Source organism: Pogoniulus pusillus, chromosome 17 (assembly GCF_015220805.1).
Source record: "Pogoniulus pusillus isolate bPogPus1 chromosome 17, bPogPus1.pri, whole genome shotgun sequence".
NCBI classification, from domain to species: domain Eukaryota; kingdom Metazoa; phylum Chordata; class Aves; order Piciformes; family Lybiidae; genus Pogoniulus; species Pogoniulus pusillus.
The window spans coordinates 3,782,996-3,803,775 of NC_087280.1; the positions used below are offsets into that span (position 1 = coordinate 3,782,996).

Genomic DNA, 20,780 nt, shown 5'->3' on the forward strand with positions numbered 1-20,780 from the left:
ATTATGTTCTCCATCTCTCTCCCCAAGGCAGTTGTGTGGTCTGGGGAAGCTTTGCCTTGCCATGGTGCTTGGACCCATGCCCAGTACAGGACAGGACCCTGCTACTGGGAGACATTGAGTAGTTCAAGAGGAGTTTTCCTGGCTGCTTTAAAGCTGCTGTATGACTGCCAAGGAAATGGTGAACCAGAAGGGGCTGCCTTCTCCCTGAGCCATGCAATAGGGCTATTCCTCCTGCCTGAGCTGGTTGGAGCTCAGTTCAGGGCATTAACCCCAGAGCTGGGCTGAAAAGCTGAAGGGACTTCCCAAAGGATCCAGCCCAGGCTGTATCCTGCCCTAGGATCCAGCTGTAGGGGGTTCCCAGTGCAGAAGGAGAAACCCTGCAAGGGTAACTTAAGAACAAACCAGAAATGGACTCACTGGCATTTTCCCACTTGTGAGCCCCTGTGTCACTGCTTGAGTACTCTGGTAATCACCTCAGGGTGTCTGGAGGTGGTACAGAGGACAAGGACAAGGCACTGGGTCTTCCCCACACCTCCTAGCTGGCTTTACTTGGTGATATCCTTGCTTTTGACATGCTTCTCCCTGCTATTTAGGGGCTGGTGGCAGGTATGGTTTGTCATCGCCAGCCTTTCACAGCTCTGAGTCACTGGAACTTGCTCATTGCCCTTTGTACCTGGGTGTTCCTGCCCTGCTTTCTATCCCACCACGTTCCCCTTAGTGACTTGAGTCTTTGCTGTGAGCTGGTTTTCCTCTTCTCCTTCTTTTTATTCCCTGACCCAAGTGTCCTCAAGAGCTGCATGCTGATGTGTGGAGGTCTTGCTCTGTTTATCGAGCACCTTCTCCCAGCCCCTTTCAGCTCTTCCTGATGTTCTCATGCCTGATGATCCCACTCCACCCCAACCCTGCATTTCTCTGCTCTCACAGGCTGGGCAGAGTGGTGCTTCTTCACGGGCATGGCTGTCTCCTGTCAGCCAGCTGTGCACATCTGGCCTGCCTTGGGAGGGAACAGCACATCTGGCAGAGCAGCTGTAAGCATCTTCCCTAAACCTCTGCAAGCTTTACAACCTTGGAAAGACACAGCCCAGCTCCTGTCACCTCCCAGATCTCTCAGATCAGAGTGGTTCTGGGGCAAACTATGGTGAGGAGGAGGGGCTCTGGGGCAGGTAGGGATGCTCTGGTGGAAGTCAAAGGGCTCTGGGGCAGGTAGGGATGCTCAGCTGGAAGGCAAAGGGCTCTGGGGCAGGTAGGGATTCTCAGCTGGAAGCCAAAGGGCTCTGGGGCAGGTAGGGATGGTCTGCTGGAAGCCAAAGGGCTCTGGGGCAGGTAGGGATGCTCTGCTGGAAGGCAAAGGGCTCTGGGGCAGGTAGGGATGCACTGCTGGAAGCCCAAGGGCTTGGCTGGCCACATTTGGAGCTGTGGTTTATCTGTTTCATGGCCAGACTGGAGCCTGCTTGGACCCTCAGCCCTTGCCTGGATGAGTGGCGTGGGCAGCACTGAGGCTGGATCCAGTCTTGCTCAAGCCCATCCCGTTGCAAATCCCAAATAGCCACAGCACAGCCACCAGCTTTGCTTGGGCTTTAAACCCTGCCAGCAGAGCTTGGCCCCAGAGAATCACAATCTGTGCTGGCATTTTCCAGGTTACTGTTTGTCCTCCCCTGACCTTGGGAAGTGGATGTTTCCCAGCAGCAGGAATACAACCACAAGCCTTAAAAATAACCTGCTTCTCTTTCAGTGCTCCTTGCAAAATAGGCCACGTTCCTTCCATTTAGTCCCTGGGTGCGAGGCGAAAAGCAGTCGGCAGGAAAACACGGCGGCTGCTTCCAAGGGGACCTTTGGGGGGGTGTCACCAGCTTCCCTGCAAACCTCCCTCCCTCCCTGGGGTGATCTACTTAAGAAAAAAGGAAAAATGAGCTGTTTTGAAAGTGGTGGTGAAGGCACAGAGCTGTGATCTGGAAGGAGAAGGAAGGAGATGGCTCAACCTTTTGGGAGCAGCTCCGCCCTGGCAAGCTGTGAGCCATGACGTGGGCAGCCTGCTTGGACTGTCCCCGTTTCACAGAGGTCAGAGGGTGTGATTTGCCTCTGAGCAAAATGAAGCCTCATTCTTTCCCCCTCCAGAGTAGGCTCTGGAGATGGAGAGGTTGCATCAGGGAAGGAGGCACTGTGCCTGCTTGGCACCTATCGGCATGGGCTGACTTGGGCCAAGAAAGCTTGGAGGTGGTCAGGGCTGCCTCCATCGTGCCCTGTCTCACCCGTGCCATGGGGCAGGTTGAGTCTGGGGTGTGGGGGTGGCTCTCTCCTCCCTGATGGCTGTGAGTGCCTGGCAGGACATGCTGGCACTTGCCAGCTGGAGCAGGGCAGGTGCGATTTACTGCTCAGCAAGCGTCTGGCACTTTAAATGCGGGCAGGAAAGCGGCTGGCATGGTCCCAGCAAACAGCTCTGCCCCAGCCCAGGCGAGGTGCTGGTTTGAAGGGGTCATAGGATGGATTATACCCTGGGTGATGAGGTGGGGGGTGCAAATGGTGCCATGGTCTAGATGACTGGATAGGGTTGGGTGCTAAGTTGGACTGGATGATCTTGGAGGTCTCTTCCAACCTGGCTGACTCTATGATTCTAAATGTCAAACATCCCCCGTGGGCCCTGAGGGCTCATTTTGGCTTCCGTGGGTGCTGTGAGAGCAGGCTGTGCCCTGTGACAAGCTTCCCAGCTGCAGCAGTGCAGGCTGTTATTGTTGGGTCCCATCCTGAGCTCAGCGCTCAGTTTTTCCCCTGCTCTTCCTCAGACTGTTTCTATTTCGGTTTTTAGGACTCCAGACCGGGGAAAAACTGAGCACAAAACGCCTAGAATTTGGCCCCACCACCTCCAAATGTCAGTCGGCAGCTGGCTGGGCTTAAAGCAGGCCTGGCAAAGGAGAGGGCTGCCAAACACCATGATGCACCTCGGAGAAGGCTCTTTATTCTCTTGACTTCTGCCCCACGGGAGTATAGAGTGGAAAACCTGGCTGGCTCGGCTTCTCCGCTCTCCTCTCCGGTTTCACGCTGCCCAGCTGAGCTCCTGCCATCCCTCCCAGCCAAGAGGGCATCCTACCTGTTGTGCAACCCACCTCCCGCGGGGCTCCAAACGACCTGCTTGATGAACCAGGCAGCAAGCACGCAGAGAAAGAGCCAGGGGGAGGAGGCTGTGTCGGTTTGGATTTCTTTTTCTCCCCCAAGTGGGTGGGAACTCCTTAAATTCCCCTGGCATTGGCCACAGAGTTTTTTTCCGAGCCTCTGCTCCAGTGTCTCAGCCTGCCTAGCCCTGGGGGATTTGGACAGCTTCATCCTCAGCCTGACTCAGCACAAGCTGCTCCTCATCCCCCTATTCCCCGTAGTAGTCAGTGCTGGTCATGAAGGAACCACACCACCAGACCTGCCGGGGTGGCTCGGTGGGCCCTGGTGCCATCAGGTCCCCTCCAGCACTGTGGCCACCGTTGAGTGGCCCAAATGAGCACCTGAAGTCAGCATTCCCCCAGGATGCTCAGGCATTTTGCCTGCCTCTGCTTACTTTTGCAGTGCCCCCCTCCCCTGCCCAAAGCCACACAGAGATTTGGGGCACCCAGCAGCCCCCATATTGCCATGGCCCTCCTGCATCTGTGGGATGCCAGCTCCCAGGAGGAGGAGGAGAGCCGGGAGGGGGCGGCTGGCAGTGCTCTGGGAGGGTCCGGACCACCAGGTGGTCTTGTGCCCCTGTGCCTGAGCACTTCACACCCAGTACTGGTTGTTCTTCAAGGGGGGGTTGGAAGTCCGGCAGTACTGGAGGAGCTCAGGGTCTGGCGGTGCCCCAGAACCCTTGCCCTGGGGTGGGGCACCTGGGCTCTTGCCCTCCAGGGTGTTGACAGTCTTTAGGGGGATGCCCTGGTTGGAGTCCATCCTCCGGAAGGTCTCCTGGTCTGGCACAGCTCCGTTCTTGACCTTGGAGGAGGAGGTGCCCTGAACGTGGTGCTTCCCTGTCTTGTTGCGCTTGTGCAGGTAGAAGAGCAGGGGCAGGATGAGGGCTAGCAGGAGGAAGATGAGGCAGATGGGGATGATGATGCTGAACATGTTGGCCTCAATGAAGCTGAGGAAAGTGCCTCCCTCCACAGGGCTGGGGCTGGTGGTGGCACCGTGGCCTGGCCAAGCAGTGGGGGATGTGCCCAGCTCGCTGGCATTGGAGCTGCTCTGTGCTGTGCCACGAGGCTGGGGCACAAGGGGCGAGGGTGCCACGGGGGCTGTGAGGAGTGTGACACTGTAGGCTTTTGAGGCATTGTAGGGCTCGGTGCTGTAGCCCAGGGATGCCAGCGCTGGTGGCACACCAGCAGCTGCCAGCTCGAAGACGAAGCTGTCACTCTGCAGGTGCTGGTTGGTCTCCCCAGAGTCCAGCACCTCCAGTCCGACCAGCCCTTGTTCCAGCTCCCTCTGGCTGAAGGTCTCAATTGGGGTTGTGGGTTGCCCTGGGTCCCTGGAGACCCTCACGAGGCGGCTGCTGCGGGGCGCCCTGCGTATCCTGAAGACCGGAACGCTCTTGGTGCAGTTGGCCAGCTCACTGGCATCGAGGATGCTGGTGTCCAGGAGGGCTGTGGTACCCCTGGGCCACACGCTGCCCGGCTGGGCCTTCACCAAGGCACGGACGGTCACGTTCACCACCCCAGTCCTGTTTGCTGCCCGTGACGTAACAAGGAACTGGAAGTCATCCTGAGGAGAGGTGAGGTCAGTGAAGATGAAGGTCACCTCCCCACGGTCCAGCTGCTTCTGCGAGAAGCCCCGCGCTGGCCTGCGGTTGACCTGCACTTGGCCGAACCTTGGCTCCCTGATGATCCTGTACTGTGCATTGCCTGCACCCCTCAGCTGTGCGGCCCCCAGGAGGTGATGGGGGGACATGGAGGCCCTGTTCAGGTCTTGGGGCACCTCTAGCAGCACCGGGCTGGCAGCAGTGCTGGCTGCAGGCAGCACCTCAACCTCCAGTGAGGTCAGGGTGGGTGGGTGTTGGCCATTGGAGAGGCTCAGGGCTAAGGACCCTTTGGCACGGCTCCCGGTGGCAACAAACACCACATGGCCTTTGTTGACATCTGCTTGGGTGAAGCGGTTGATGGGCTCCTGTGGGTTGTGGGCGTTGGCCAGGTGGCCAGCAAGAGGTCTCTGGAGGACACTGTACACCATCTCCTCTAGGGAATCACCTGATGGGTCTGCTACATCCAGGTATTCCTGGGACAAGGTCACCACGGAGCCTGCTGGGACCCGCAGCACTTCTCGCCGCCTCACCACCTGTGGTGGGTTGTTGCTGCTGCTGCTGGTGCTGCTGCTGGTCACTATGATATTGAAAGCTTCAGAGATGACCACTCCTTCCTGTGGAGGGTGGATGGACTGCTGTGCCCGGGGCTGGAGCCAAGCCTTAAATCTGAATTGGTCTTCAGAGACACTGGCCCCACCATGGGCATAAGCCAGGCGTCCTGTGGACAGGTCTGACTGCAGGAAGAATGGCCGTGACTGATCCAGGGGCACATCAGCCACCAAGAGCTGCCCACGAGCTGGCAGCTCGGTCAGCAGGAAGATAACATCATGTGCAGCCCTCTCAGGGGCTGGGATTTGGCTTAGGAGGTTGGAGGCATCCAGCACCATGGTGTCAATCTCAGCCCGTTGAGCCCTTCCAAGTTGGAGAACTGGGAAGAGAAAAGGGAAACCCCAAAGGTCACAAAATCACAGAAACACTCAGGTTGGAAAAGCCCCTCAGGATCACCAGGTCCAACCAATATCCCTACTCTGCAAAGTTCATCCCCAAACACCACTTCCAAATGACTTTTAAACACATCCAGGGCTGGTGGCTCCACCACCTACCTCCCTGGGAAGCTTATTCCAATGCCTGACCACTCTTGCTGGTAAAAAAATGGTTTCCTAATGTCCAGTCTAAACCTCCCCAGTGGCAGTTTGGTTCTGGAGGGTGCATGGGAATGGAAAGAGCTGTGGGAAATTGCCTTGTGGTGTCTTCTTTGGATCAAAATGTTCTCCTGGAGTTTGCACAATTCCCCCACTCAGGGTGATCGTGCAGACTTCAGGGGAGCTTATTTGTCCCTCGCTTCTCCCTCCCTTTACCTCCGTTTCTCCATAGCTGAGTGGAGCGCTGGGGACACTTGGCCTCGAAGGAGATCAGCACAAGGAGGATGAAGGAATCTGAGATGGTTGTGGGAGCGACCACACGGAAGCGGATGGCATCTTGGGCGAGCCAGAAGGGTTTCTCTGGCATCTTGTGCTGGTAGAAAATCAAACCACTGTCCACCTGAAAACAGTAAAGAAGGCTCAGTGAGCTCTCTTAAAGACAAATGCTCCCAAGTGGATGATGCCACGTGGGAGATGGGTGGGTCTGTCTCATCTCTGGTGTGATGGGCACTGTGGCACAGGGGAAAACCCTGGCAAGGCTGTGCCAGAGCTAATGTGTGCATCCAAGGCTCTTAGCTTCAGGAACCAAGCTCTAACTAGGTGAAAAACAGGGATCAGCAGCGGCCATGGCATGGTAGCCACCATGGTGCCTCTCTGTCAGGATGTTTCTGTCCAGCAAGTAGGGGAATCAAGGCTCAGAGGAAGGGCTGAGCTTGCTCAGTATCCTCCAAGAATTGGGCCAGGCACAACAGGGTGGGCAAAGTTAAGTCAGAAACAAGCTCTTTGTCATGCTCTGCAAAAGCCTGGCTCTGTGTGGCAGGAAAGTGGCAGCAAAGCTTTGCTTGGAGCAGGAGGGTGAGATCTGCTCCAGATCACAGAGCTGTTTGGGTTGGAAAAGCCCTCTAAGAGCCTTGACTCCTGCCACTGACCTAACACCACTGTGGCCATGAAACTGTGTCCTGAAATGCCATGGCCACAGGTTTCTTGAACACCTTCAGGGATGGTGACTCCACCACCTCCCTGGGCATCCTGTTCCAATCTCTGACCACTCTTGCAGCAAAGAAAGTTTTCTTACTATCCAATCTTAACCTTCCCTGGTGCAGATCGAGGCTCTTTCCTCTTGTCCTATCACTTGTTACTAGGGAGAAGAGATCAGCCCCCATCTCACTCCTTTCAAGGAGTTGTAGAGAGCCAGAAGACCTCCTCTGAGCCTCATTTTCTCCAGGCTGAACCCCCCCAGTTCCCTCAGCTGTGCCTCACAAGGCCTGTTTTCCAGACCCTGTGTGCAGACAGCAGCCAGGCTGGGTCTGCAGAAGGGTAGCAGCCTAAGAAAAGGGGATTACAGCTCCCTGAGCCTCCTCCAGCATTAAATCCAAGGCTCGGTGGAAACGGCAAAGCTGGCCCTGGGGCAGCAGCTCTTAATCCCTCTCAGCAGCTGCTGGCAGAGCTGGGAAAGTCATAGTGTGGCTGCAGTCCTCCTCTGCCTCCTGCCAGGGATCAGAGCCTCTGCCCGTGGTGGCAGCAAGGCTTTGGTGGGAGCTGATAGAGGAGGCAAAATCTCACCTGGGCTTGGGTGAAGTTCCTGACTTCCTCTCCCTGGGAGGTGCTCAGCCTGCCCAGGCGTGGGGCTTGCTCGATGCTGTAGTAGAGAGTGGTGGAGCCAGCAGGGCTGTTGCTCACTGCCTGCAGGTTCTGGCTAGTGATGGGCTGCAGGGCACCTGGAAAACATGTCCAGTACAGGCTTCATCCAGTTACTTCACTACTCAGCTGCAGTCTCTGCTGCAGGCAGCACTCAGCAGTGCTTGAGCACTGGGTGGTGGATGGGTCTAAGAGCCCCTTTTGAACTGGGAGGACAGGGAGTGTTCTTGTACCTACCTGGGCAAACAGTGAGGCTCTGCTTCTTGGCCAGGCTGATGAGGGGCTCTCTCTCAGCCCTGATGAAGAAGAAGTGCCCAGGAGACAAGTTCTCCCCATCCCAGAGGTCAAAGGCAAAGCCTCCATCCAGGGGTCCTGTGGAAAGCACATTGCTGGCTGTTTGTGGGGAGCAGAGGGGCTGCAGCCTCCCACCAACCTGGCTTGGTTTGGACCAGGGGGCTGTGTGGTGGGGCTAGCATCTGGAAGAGTGCTCCCCTCAGGTGGTGTCCCCTCCTTTGGTGACAGGGGTAAGGCTGGGGCTGCTGGGGCACCTCAGCCCTTCCCTACCTTGGTGCATGAAGAGGACGAGGCCATTGTTTATCTGGGCCTGGGTGAACCTCTGGACCTCAGAGCTGGGTGCTGACCTCAGCACAACCTTCCCGTTGGCTGGGGGCTGGATGGAGTAGGTCACTTCCTCTGCCGGGGAGTCCTCATCCTCAGCACTCAGGATGTGGGGACCGATGGCAGCTGTGGCGCCTTCCCGCAGCTGGGGGGACAAGCAGAGGCTGTAATCCCCCTGGGCTGCCCCCTCAGCACCTCTCCCCTCTTCCTCAGCCTGTTCGGGGCCTCATCCCCACTCAGACAGCTTCCCCGGGTGCCTGAGCACGTCCCAGCCAACAAGGGTGCCTTGTCCCCTTGCTGGGTGATGCCTCCATCATCTGGCCTCTTCCCAGCCCCGCGTCAGCCCACGCTGATGTTGTGTTTGCCAGCACGTTCCCTGCTGCTGGGTCCCTGCAGGACAGCCTCTCCCAGTGTTCCTGACTGGGAAATGAAGAAAGGCATGGGGCTGGGCTAGGAGCTGTGCTTTTGGTGCATCTATCCCCACTGCTGTGCAGGGTGAGGCCTTTTTGGAGGCCTGACAAGGGGTGAGAGGTTTAAATGAAAAGAGGGAGATATAGACTAGAAGTAAGGAAGAAGTTTTTTGACACTGAGGGTGATGAAACACTGACTCAGGTAGATGTCCCATCCCTGGAACCATTGCAGGTCAGGTTGGACAGGGCTCTGAACAACCTGACTGACAGTCCCTGCTGACTGCACGGGGCTTGGGCTAGATGGTCTTTAAGGGTCCCTTCCAATCCAAAGCAGACTGTGATTCTCTGACCTTGCTATCCCAGCTGCTGCTGCGTACGTGTGACGATTCCAGCCCCATCTCTCCCCAGATGGGTGTTTCTCTTAGCTCATGCTCCCAGCAAATCAGGCTTGCCACCGCCCCCTTCAAGGCTGCAGCAAGGCCATGAGCCGCCCCAGCAAACCCTCCAGGAATGACAAATATGCAGCTGAGCTCAGGGCCACCACAAAGCTTCCCAGTACCTCAGCAAGGCTTCCCAGTGCCACTTCCCCCCCACCCGGTGGTGCCCACTGACCCCTGGGAATGCTGCCACCTTGGCATCTCCCCTCTCCAGCTGCAGGCAACAATTTTCCTCACTCCTAATCCTGTGCTGTATCTTAGTCTTGGCAAATCACGGGGATGAATCCTACCTTGCCAGACAGGTTCTGCCCGAGCACCCCAGAGCTGCCTTTCACACTCAGGATGACCCAACATCATGGGGCATGTGGACTGAGCCTTCCCACAGCTGATGCAGGGCTGTATCCCACAGCATCACAAGGCTGGCCAGTTTCCTACAAACCCAGAGGACAACACCCAGGCACTGGAGGAGCTGCTCAGCTGGCCGTGCTAGGCTCGATGAGATCCTCTCTGCTGTTTTCAGCTGGCCTAACCCAAAACATTTCTTGAGTGGGTGTGGGTGCTGCCAGTGAAATTAAATCCCTCTGCAGTCCCCATGGGATGGCAGGAGGCAGGCTGGAAAACACAGCTTGGGAGAGATGGGATGGGGGAAATGCTGCTGGGCACGCTGAAGCCCTTGCAGGAGCCGCAGCTGCTCTACCGCGTACAGGCACCAGGGTTTAGGGACTGCTCTTTCACCCCAGCACTCACAACCAGGTCACTTCAGCACCCATTGGAACCGCAGTCACACTCAGAGCTTGGTGCCAAGAAGACCTCCCCATGGCCAAAGCTCAGAGAGGCGTTTGCAGCCCCAGGCCGTTGTTGCCCAGCTGAGATCCACACCCTGTGGCTGGGGCAGCTTTGCTGGCCACCAAGGGCCCGTGGCACTGGAGCTGACCTGCTTTGCCACGCTTCTGGTGCTCTCTGAGTCATTAAAGCCTCCCGCCTGGGTCCTGCTCTCGCTTGCTCGGGCCATTCTGTTTGCTCAGCCTCCGTGTCGCCTCTGCTCCCCGGGAGAGCGCTCCGGGAGGCAGGGCTGCAGCGCTGGGAGCGTGGCCCTGAGCTGCGGCAGCAGTGGAAGCCTCTCTCTGGCTGGCCTCCGGCCATACTTTCTCCTGATGCAATCCAAAAGCTCAGGACAAATCTGCCCAGTCTTCTTCAGGGAGCTCCAGTCTGGGGCACGAACCCTGCCTGCTGCCTCCCCAGCCCCGCCTGGACTCTGCACCCTGGGAGCTGGCAGGAGCAGGCAGCAGAGGAAGGCTTTGTGCAATCTCCCTCCCGGACCCAGCCTGACCTTTAAACGCTGAAGTCATCTCTCTCGCCAAAGCACAAACACGGCAGGGCTGGGCCCCTCCTGAGCCCTGGATTGCTTTAGTATTGCCCTTGCTTGGAGCAGGGAGCTTTTCCCAGCTCCAGAACCCCTCCTCGGGCCCATCCTACCAGTGCCAGCACCCACGAGTGCTTTTGGATTGCTCTGGTCCTTCAGTGAGCAGAGGGGAGGGTTTGTGCCTCTGCAGTGGGGACAAGGGCCTGCTGTGGGTCCAGCAGTCGGAGGGTTAACCTTGCTCTGTGGGGAGGGCAGGATTTTGGGACAGCTGGAGCAGGTCCTGCGGGCACCACTTATAGTCAAAGAATCACCTCGCTGGAAAAGACCTCAGAAGTCCAAACAGAACCAAACATCTCCCTTTACACAGCTGCTAGACCATGGCACTCAGCACCTCATCCAGATGTCTTTTAAACACATCCGTGGATGGTGACTCTAGCACTGCCCCGGGCAGCTCGTTGCAGTGCCCAATGGGCACTTAACACATTACAAAAGGGATTTGCTGGGGTGGGGATAAGCTTCCTAGGATGGCAGTTTAACCGAGGAAAGGCCAGAACCAGGGCTAATGGTGGCTGAGGCTGGGGCCTCCCCCAGATTTTGCTGGCAGTCCCTGGCCCACGGCAGCTTGTACCCATCCCTTTGGCCATCTCTTCCAGAACCCAAGCTCCAGATCCCTTCCCAAGGCTGCTGTGGTAATGATCCTGATGGTAAGAGCTGCCAGCCTGGGAAATCCTGGGATGTGTGCAGGTACCCTGGGAGGGAGTGCAGGGCTGGTGCTCCTGCGTGTTTCCTAAGACATTATTTGCTGCAGTTTTGAGTTAGTGATCCTGAAGGAGACAGGCAGGTGTCTGAAGCAGAAGGTAGGACTTCAGCATCAGGTGGGCTTGATGTACATGACACTAAAGTGGGTGGGACTGTTGGCCTGCTTGAGGGCAGGAAGGCTCTGCAGTGGGGTCTGGGCAGGCTGGATTGATGGGCTGGGGTCAGTTGTATGAAGTTTAACAAGACCAAGGCCAGGTCTTGCGCTTGGGTCACAACAGCCTCATGAATGCTCCAGGATAGGAGCAGAGTGGCTAGAAAGCTGCCTGACAGAAAAGGACCTGGAGGTGTGGATCACAGCCGGCTGAATACGAGACAGAGTGTGCCCAGGTTGCCAAGAAGGCCACCAGCATCCTGGCTTAGATCAGTGATAATGTGGCCAGCAGGAGTAGGGAAATGATTGTCCCCCTGAACTGGGCACTGTTGTGGTCACACCTTGAATTTTTGGGTTTTTTTGGGGGTAGAGTTTTGTTCTGGGTCCTTCATTCCAAGAAGGACATTGAGAGGCTGGAACAGGTCCAGGAAAGGGCAACAAAGCTGGTGAAGGATTTGGAGACCAGGGCTGGTGAGGAGCAGCTGAGGGAACTGGGGGATGTTCAGCTTGGAGAAGAGGAGGCTGAGGGGAGGCTTCATTGCTCTCTACAACTGCCTGAAAGGAGGTTGGAATGAGGTGGGGGTTGGTCTCTTCTGCCTAGTAATGAGGCATGGAATGAAAGGAAATGGCCTGAAGTTCTGCCGTGGGAGGTTTAGGTTGGATGTTAGGAAAAATTTCTTTCCTACAAGAGTGGTCAGGCATTGGAACAGGCTGCACAGGGAGGTGGTGGAGTCACCACCCCTGGAGGTGTTCAGGAAACCGGTGGACATGGCACTTTGGGGCATGGGTTAGTGGCCATGGTGGTGTTAGGACAGTGGTTGGACGCTATGATCTTAAAGGTCTTTTCCAACCTGAAAAACTCTGTGAGACGTATTTGCTTCTGCCTTTACCCAGGCGGGCATAAGGAGAGGTGTCAAAGCTGCCTAAAATAGTTACTTAAGCACTTCCAAGCTGCGCCGATGAGACCTGGCCGAGCTGTTCTTTCTGCTCCCGCACCTGGGGGAGGGCGAGCAGGCTGTGAGGGGGTTTAGGAGGCACAGGAGAAGTCAGAACCCGCTGCTTGCCATCGGCAGTGAGGGGTTATGCGGCAGAGTGGCCGCCGGTAGCCACCGCCTGCCGCCGTGGCAGCTCTGCCCAGCCCAGCGCCGGGCACCGCAGAGCGGGCGCTGTTTGCGGGGCGCTGCTGCCATCTTGTGGCCGCTCTCAGCAGTAGCAGCCGAGGGGGAAGGACGAGGTGAAGGGACGTACACACTCACGACGCAGCCTGGTCTCCGCCTCCTGCAAAGCCTCGCCCCGCCGAGAAACGCCTCTCGCTCCCTGGAGCCTGTCGCCAGCTTCTCGGCTGCGCCCTGGCTCTGCCTTGCCCTGGCTGCCTGCTTGCAACCCGTGGGGGTCTCGACGCTGGGCTGGCTACTCGCAGGGTGCTGAGCACCCCGGGGTGTCTGACGCATCCCCTGCCATCCCGCCCTTACCTGCAGCCCGGCGTTGAGCCGCAACCGAGGCGCCTTGGAGCTGCGGGGCAGGATGGAGATGAAGATTGTCCGGGGCTGGCTCTGCCGTTCCAGAGCTGAGGCGTTGGCCAGGAGGGTGAAGCTGTCGGCTCGTGCCCGGGGACCATCCTGCCTGTACTGGATCTGCTGGTGCTGTACCTGCGGGGCAAGGGCTGCGTGACCCTCCTGGGAGGACATGGGACTCCAGTCCTGCTGGGGAAGGGACCCACAAAGCAGCCTGGGAAGAAGGAGCAAGCTGAGCACCTACCACTTGCTCTGGGGCATCCTTGTGGGAAGGATGCAGCAGAAAGACAGGGAGTGGGATCCCCATAGGAAGCAGACCTGGAGCCCAGCATGAATGTTCTGCCTACATTCCCATCCTGTATCCCCAGGGACATTAAAAAGCACCTTGGGCGTTGATGACCTGTCCGGAAGGCAAATCCACCACCCAAACTCCTCCATCCCAAGGGCAGAGTTCTCCAATGGGGAGATGAGACCCACAGCCCTCCCCAGCCTCCTGGTGTTGTTGGGCCTGGAGCCCAGCCCCAGGCTCTTCTCAGCTCCCCTGGGAGAGCAGGGTGGTGGGGAAGTGGACACCCTTGGCTGCTCTACCTCAGTCCAGGTGAAACCCTGCAGCTTGCCGTCCTCAGGCCGCTCACTTTGCAGGAGGCTGCCAAACCGGGGGGGCTCAAGCACCCTGAACTCCAGGCCAAGAGCCGTGTAGTATGTGTTGGGGATGTTCAGGATGCCTGTGGAGAGGGTAGCAGAGCCACCTTCGGGCACCGTGATGTTGTGGACGTCCAGGGGGATGGCAGTGGGGAGCACGACCAGGCTCACTGCCACCCCTTGCAGTGGTTCTGCACCACGGGCTGTGATGTCCACGACAAACTGGTCATGCTCCTCATCCGACTTGGAGTGGAGGTAGAGGACTCTGCCATCATTGATGTCCTCCTGGGTGAAGGACTGGATGGGGTCCAGGCTGGGCTGCTCATTGGAGTCTTGTCCATGCTGAAGCATTGCCAGGAAGCCGGAGGCTGGAGGGCTGCTCACCAGGTAAACTATGTCATGGGGAGGGATCTCTTCATGGGCTACCTGGATGTGTGGGGAAGACAAGACATGAGTTTGGGCTGGTTCCTGTGAGGCTGGGCTGCCTGCAGCCCAGCAGTGTGCAGTGTCCCATGGCTTTGCTATGGGGATGAGCGGCAGGAGTCACCTTCCTGCTGAGGCCATGCCTGAACCCCCACCTCTGCCCCTGGGTAAAGCTTGACACATGCACAAGCCCTTTACTCTGGGCTGGTGGGTGTAAATTGGAGTCCCACCAGTGGCTGGCCTGGCCTGGTGCCCAGGAAAGGGATGCAGATGCAGGGAATGACTAGAGAAAGGGATACTCACCAGTAAGTACTCCTCCTTGATCCCAGCTGCTTCCCCCTGGAAGACATGGATTTCCTTGTGGTTGACTATGTGCAAGGGGCTGGGATGGGTGTCCAAGAACACGCTGATGGACAGTGTGTCCTCCACTGCTACCTCATTTGCTTCTACAGTGAACTGGAGCTCGTCCTGGGTATTTCTGCTCCCATTGTGTTGGTAGGAGATCTCCCCTGCTAGCAGGTCCCTCTGGGAGAAGGCCACAACAGGCTGCTCCCCTCTCAGCACAGTCCCCCACCTTGGAGGTGTTGTTATCAGAAACCGTATCTCATCATCTGACCTAATGTCCATGTTGGTCTCCAGGTTGAGGACAGAGGAGTCAATGCTCCCTCGGCTGCCTTGGGGGATGACTAGACCTGTGTTGTTGACTACTTTGATGTAGGGGTCTGATGCCTGCACTTCTAGGAGGGCTGTTGCTTGGTGGAGCCCATCTGAGACCTGTAGCTGAATCCATCCCCGGTCAGCACCTGAATGGACAAAGAGGATCTTCTTCTTCCTCAGATCATCCTGTGTGAACCGGTAGACCTGGTGGCTTCTGTCGTCAACGGACACGATGCTGCCAAACAAAATGTCCTTCCTTGCCAGCACCAGCTGCGCATCCGAGAAGCCAGAGTCCTTGTCGGTGAAGGCAATGTCATCTGTCGTCAGCAGGTGCTGCCCGTTGCGCACCACGTTGAAGACCTTGTTCACCACTCGGACTGGGGCATGGTCATTGATGGGTTGGATGGAGACCCTGAAAACACCTCTGACCTCCTCTGCCTCAGGTTCGGCGCTGCCCTCACCCTGTCGGGTTGCTACGAAGGGGATGTCGTCCTCCAGGGTCTCGGAGTCATCATGTTGGTACAGCAGCTGGCGGTGGAGGATGTCGTCATTGGTGAACTCCGTGATCTCCTCCCTGGAGGCCCAGCCGTGGGACGCAGCCCAGGCCAACCTCCCATGTGCTGGCCCCTCAATCACTTCGTAAAGGTAGTCCATGCTGTTCATGCTCTGTACAAACAGGTGGTCCTTGGAGATGACAGCTTGTCCCCCTTCCGGCACAGTCAGGAGGACATTGGTCAGGGCTGGTGCGTTGGGGTCTCCACCAATGCTGATGGTGTAGGTGTAGACGGGAGAGTGCTGCTCCTCAGCGCGGACGCGGAACTGGAAGGTGTCCTCAGCTTGCTGGGAGTTCCTGATGGTGGCGCTGTAGCTCAGGTGGTTCCTCTGCAGATCGTCTTGGGTAAAACCAAAGCCTTCAGTCAGCCTGTTGCCGAGCAGCTCCAGGTTTCCCTTTTTGGGAGCCTGGATTATCACATAGTGGAAGGGGACCGGGGCAGAGTTTGGATCTTCCAACATTGCCTCCAGCTCCTTGCTGGTGATATTTCTGTGCCGCTTGTTCTTCATCTGGAGGGGGACCATGGTCCTCATCTTAATGGTGGCCCTTTCAATCCTTATGACAAAAGTGTTGTTTTGCAAGACCTTCTGTCCCACCTGGACCTGAAATTGCAGCTTCTCCACAACGTCTTCCAGACGGTGCTCCGTGTCTGTGCTAAAATATTGGATGCGCCCTTGCTCCAGGTCCTGCTGGTGGAAGGATTCGACCTTTTTCCATTCTCCTCCAGTGCTGCTCTGCTTCTGGACCTCACCATACCTTAGGGGTTCCGTAAGGATATAGAGTATGGCGACTCGTTGGCTCATTGCGTTGGTCTCCACTGACAGGTTGGCTGTGGTGATGCGTGCAGCCCCTCCCTGGGAGATGGAGAGGCCAGTGTTGTTGTGCAGGCGGATGTCGGGATCGATGGCAAGGATCCTCAGGGTGGCAATAGGACTTGGGACTGTGCCATCATTCACCTGCAAGGTGAGCTGCAAGTTTGTCCCACTCTGGTGCACATAGACTATGTTGCCTGCTTCCAGATCCCTGCAGGAGAACTCTTCGATGGGCACTCCGGGGTGAAAGTCGTACTCCACATAACCCTCCTCCATCTGCTGGCCGCCGTGCAGCTGGAATTCGAGGTCATCACAGGACGTGTCATCGTCTAGGACCTGCAGGATGTCTGTGGTCAGGTGTTTCCGCGTGTGCTTCAGGATTGTCATCTGGTTCCCGTGGGGAAAGATCACCTGTGGGGCATCATTGATGGGGTTGATCATGATGGGCAGCAGGTACATTTGCCCCTGCCGTAGGCACTCTGGGACCCCTTGCTGGGCAGTCACTGTCACCTCCAGCATTAGCTGGTCCATGGGCCCCTCGGAGCCATCATGGACATACCTGACTTTCCTATTGACGATGTCCAACAAGGTGAACTTCCTTCTGCTCCTAGACCCAGGAATGTCCAGCTCCAGCTGGCCATGCCTAGGGTCACTGGTGATGCTAAAGAGGATTTGGGACTGCCGGATGCTTGCAAGGCTCAGGTCTACTGTTGGCTGGGCGTGTTTCCACTCCAGATAGGCCATGCCCCCTTCGGAGACGATGAGGGGGCTGACGTGAAGCAGCCTGCTGATGTTGGCGAAGGCAAGGGGGAAGCTGTTGTCTGGCCGGCATGGTTCCGCCACCAGGCCTGGTGCTCCTGACCAGATATCTGGAGGCGGGGAGGTAGGTGCCTCATCCTGCTCGTATGTCTCTTCATAGTCCCAGTAGTGCTCCTGCTTCCCACAGCCTGCAGTGACATCTTTTGTGATCACAGCATCCTGCAGACTCCTCCTCTGCAGGTTTATCCGCAGGTCCTCCAAGCAGCCAACAAACGAGTTGTTGGTCATGGTCCACACGGAGATGAACGCAAGGTGATGCTCCTTCAGCCTTTGCAAAGCTTTTTCATTCATGCCTCCGATGAAGAGGTGCCCCTGAAGGTCCAGGTAGTTGTTGATGCCCCGGTTGGATGTGGATGAGGCGTAGTAGTCTATCAGTATCTCAAACTTGTGGACGTCTGTGTAGACTTTGACATAATGCTGCTGCTCATCGCTGATGAAGACATTGTTGTGCAGGACAATGATGCCATTGCCCTTCTCGACAAACCCTCTCAGGCGCCCATTGGAGATCTCCAGGTAGAAGAAGTCGTTCTCCAGCCCAGCGTGGTAGATGAGGGGTGCCTGAGTGATGCTGGTCGTTATCACAAACTCAATGGTTGCTTCCTCCCTCGCCTCCCAGGTGGGAAACGCAATGTAGGAGTGTGGCCCTGGGAACCCAAAGGGGTCATCGGGCTCTGCAGAGAACTGTGTGCTGCACCCTTCCTGCACCCGGTGGAAGATCTTGGAGCTGCCATCAGAGGACAGAGGGGAGAGGACATCCAGGCCATTGAATGTCACTAAGTGGAGGCAACCTCTGAAGGGTGAGCTGGCCTCAGCGAGGTATGGTAGGTCAAGACTGCCTCTTCCACCAGCATAGAGGCCGTGCTGGATGTCCAGCTCCCGTGCAGGTCCTGCGATGTCCACGGAGCTGTTGAAGAGGCCATCGATGGTGAGCATCATCCTGCCATCTTCCACCAGCAGCTCCACATCGTGCACCACCAGGTTATTGAGCTGTAGCTCTGCTGGGGACTGCAGCATCACCTCCTCTGAGCCCAGACGCAGCCTGGCCTGCAGGATGGGACATGGAAAGTGCTCAGCTCAAGCAAGGAATTGTCTGAAATACTTGCTGAAGCATGGACTGTTCCTGGGGCTCAGAAGTCTTTTGGTCTCTTTATTTACTCCTGGTCATTCTGCCCTCTTCCTCTGTGCACATTCTCCCCCTTCCTAGCTAGATTCCCTTCTCTGGCCATGCCTTTTCTGTCCTGCTCTTGGGATTTCTCTCCTTTTTTACCTCAGCAAAGCCAAGCTTTGGGGCTTTTTGCCTGAGGTCCTCCATCGCCTAGTCCCACTACTGGCCTTTTTCCTCTCACCCTCTGGAGAAGTCCTGACAGATGTTTTCTCTTCTTGCCCTGCTCCATTCACCCCTGCAGCCTGAGCTGTTCCAGCCCTCAGCCTGAGAAGTGGCAGGAGAAATAGCAGGTTTTGCTCCCCACAAGCAGCAGCCTGGAGCCTGCCTAAGTAGAGGGTTAGCTGTTAGCTGATGGACCCTGAGACACATGGTCTGCATTAGGGAGAACTCCAGCCAGCTGCCTGCTTGCTGTCCTGCTATCGTTTAGATGTGGTGATTGGCCTAGCCTAGGCTTCGGGAGAAGCAGGATGTGTGCCTCAGATGTTTCCTGCTCTTTTCCTTCGTGGTGGGTGCCAAACCATAACCACAAGAGGGCAATTCTACTCTTCTGTCCTGATCCCTTCCCACGCCCCACCCGGGCTTGGCCTGTGGTGGGATAGGGGAGACCTTTCCTTTCTCTAGATCCTCTTGACTCATCCCTTCTCTTCATCAATGTCTTGCACCCTGAGGGTGCTGTGCACCATGTCTGCCCGGTGCACAGGGTCCTGGTGTCTGGGTGTCTCCACCTCAGGTAGTGGGTGAGGATCTTCCTCAGCTGGACCTTGTTTCTCTTTATATAACTGATTCTCCCAAGGCCTTCTGCTCTTCTCTTGAACCCTTAAATTCCATTGGCAGAGGTCTTGGCAGCTTGGTTGTCCATGCTGGTATCCAACCCCACGGGCTTCTGCTTTCAGGTATTGCCCCTACTGCCTCCTTGCATTGTGTGAAGCCCTGACCCACAGCAGGATGCCAGGGTACTGACCTGCAGGCTGCCAGCTCTCAGCTGGAGCAGGAGGTAGTCGGGCTGGCCAGCAGCCAGGAAGAGCAGCCCACTTCCCTGGCTGGTGTACAGCTGGAGATGCAGCTGCACCGTGCGCGAGGCATCCACCAGTGGCATCTCCACGTAGCTGTCCCCGAAGAAAGAGGCTGGGGAGAAAAGACAGAGGGTCAGGCAAGGGAGGACACCTCCCACAGGTCCTGTCTGTGTGGCTGCTGTGAGTTCGGAGCCCCTCAAACCTCTCTCTGCCCTGTGAACACAGTGGGCTGTGAAGACCCTTGGGAGAGTCTGCTCTCTGATGGTCCTAGGGGAAGGGGTTTCTAGGAGGTTGCAGTAAGGTGCCTGCCTCTTTCCCCAGCTGGTAGGACAAGAGGAAGCAACCTCAAGTTGCATCAGGGAAGGTTTAGACTGGATATTAAGAAAAAAATTCTTCACCAGAAGGGTCATTAGGCACTGGAAGAGGCCACTCAGGGAGTGTTGGAGTCATCATCCCTGAAGGTTGGATGAGGTGCTGAAGGACACAGTCTGACAGTTGTGTTGGGTTATGATTGAACTAGATGGCATTAAGGCCTTTTCCAACCAGACAATTCAATGATTCTATGGACTGATTTTCCTAGGGGAAGGGGTTTCTAGGTTTCTGCTGTCTGCTTTTCCTAGGGGAAGTGGTTTCCAGGGCCTGGCTGGCAAGGCAGAGGTGGTGTTTCTCCTTGCCCATGCAGCATTTAGATGAACCTTCCCCCTTTGTTACTTGTCCAGGACAGATGCAGTAATGCTGTCATCTTTCCAAGTTCCTGAGTGAGTCCCTGAGCTTAGGAGGCAAGATGTCCCCCGAGTCTTTCCCTCTTCTGCTACGGCTGTCTCCCTTTGGAGGGCTATGGACCTTCACAGCAGTGGCCATGCCCTGCCTTGCCTGAGTTCCCCGAGGCAGTACCAATCGCTGCGAAGGGAGATGCTGTGTGGGAGCCCCGAAGACTCCACCGGCTCAGCCAACACTGCACTCTTCTCCTCTCCCTGTTTAACACCGCTTCCTAACAGCTCTCCCTGTCATCCAAACATTGCTGACGTTCCCCCTGGAGGTGGCTGCTCCGTCAGTGCGGGAGGAATGAACGTGTGTGCCTGCAATCCATATGTGGATGTGAGGCCACAGGGAAACATGCTCTGGAGCGGGGGTGACTGAAGCCGCAGCTGGGACACGTCCAGCGCCCAGTCTGCATCAGCCCCGGAGGGAGCTCAGTGGCATGCGGTCACCAAACGAGAGACTGTGTCACAGGGCACATGCAGGAGAGGGCAGGGTGGAAAGCACAGGGAGTGGCAAGGATTAATTTGAGAGTGCTGCTACTCTTTAGCTGGCTCGGGGCGTGTGCGGGCACCACGCACACATGAAGTGCCCGTGCCCGGCAGGCACAGCCACCCATCCCGGTTAGCTCCAGAGCAATCCGCGGCCACATTAACTCTGTGCTTACAGGGCGAAGCATAAACACTCAAAAGACTCAGAAGCTGTAAACGTTTGGTGAGGAGAGTAGACATGGAGGTTTTCAGTCTGTATGGGGAGTTGCTTGTGCCCAAGCTTGTCATAGAATCATTGAAGGGTTTGGATTGGAAGGGATCTTAAAGATCACCTAATTCCAACCCTCCTGCCATGGGCAAGGACACCTTCTGCTAGACCAGGTTGCTCAAGGCCTTGTCCAACCTGATGCTGAACACCTCCAGGAAGGGGACACCCACAGCTTCCCTGGGCACCCTCTCTGTAAAGATTTTTTTTCCTAATATCCAGTCTACATCTGTCCTCTTTCAGCTTAAATCCATTCTCCCTCATCATACCACTACCAGCCTTCGTAAAAGGCCCCTCCCCAGCTTTTTCGTAGGCCCCCTTCCATGCAGAGCTTTCCTGCTGTGCTCTGTTATTGAATGTGTTGGCATCGGATCCACACAGCTGCAGACTGGCTTTGGGGCAGTT

At 56.7% G+C, this 20,780-nt stretch overlaps 1 protein-coding gene across 1 annotated transcript; it reads right to left on the reverse strand.

The window, feature by feature from the left end:
- Nucleotides 1–2,931: 2,931 nt before the first annotated feature.
- On the reverse strand, nucleotides 2,932–20,238 carry CSPG4 (chondroitin sulfate proteoglycan 4). Its single transcript, XM_064158178.1, has 11 exons — nucleotides 20,163–20,238; nucleotides 19,887–20,031; nucleotides 18,809–19,073; nucleotides 14,141–17,726; nucleotides 13,365–13,840; nucleotides 12,735–12,911; nucleotides 8,089–8,287; nucleotides 7,762–7,896; nucleotides 7,450–7,604; nucleotides 6,103–6,286; nucleotides 2,932–5,672 (listed from the first exon to the last, which is right to left on the reverse strand). The coding sequence occupies exons 1-11, from the start codon at nucleotides 20,236–20,238 to the stop codon at nucleotides 3,739–3,741; spliced, it is 7,332 nt and encodes a 2,443-aa protein (XP_064014248.1). The 3' UTR covers nucleotides 2,932–3,738.
- Nucleotides 20,239–20,780: the final 542 nt, after the last annotated feature.

Excerpts from the sequence above, each read along its gene's own strand:
- CSPG4 (XM_064158178.1), bottom strand. The coding sequence starts at position 20,238 with ATGGGTGGCTGTGCCTGCCGGGCACGGGCACTTCATGTGTGCGTGGTG. Across the intron at positions 17,727-18,808 it reads TGAGAGCTGGCAGCCTGCAG|GCCAGGCTGCGTCTGGGCTC; the intron begins GTCAGTACCCTG and ends CCCATCCTGCAG. Across the intron at positions 7,897-8,088 it reads CGTCCTCTTCATGCACCAAG|GACCCCTGGATGGAGGCTTT; the intron begins GTAGGGAAGGGC and ends TGCTTTCCACAG.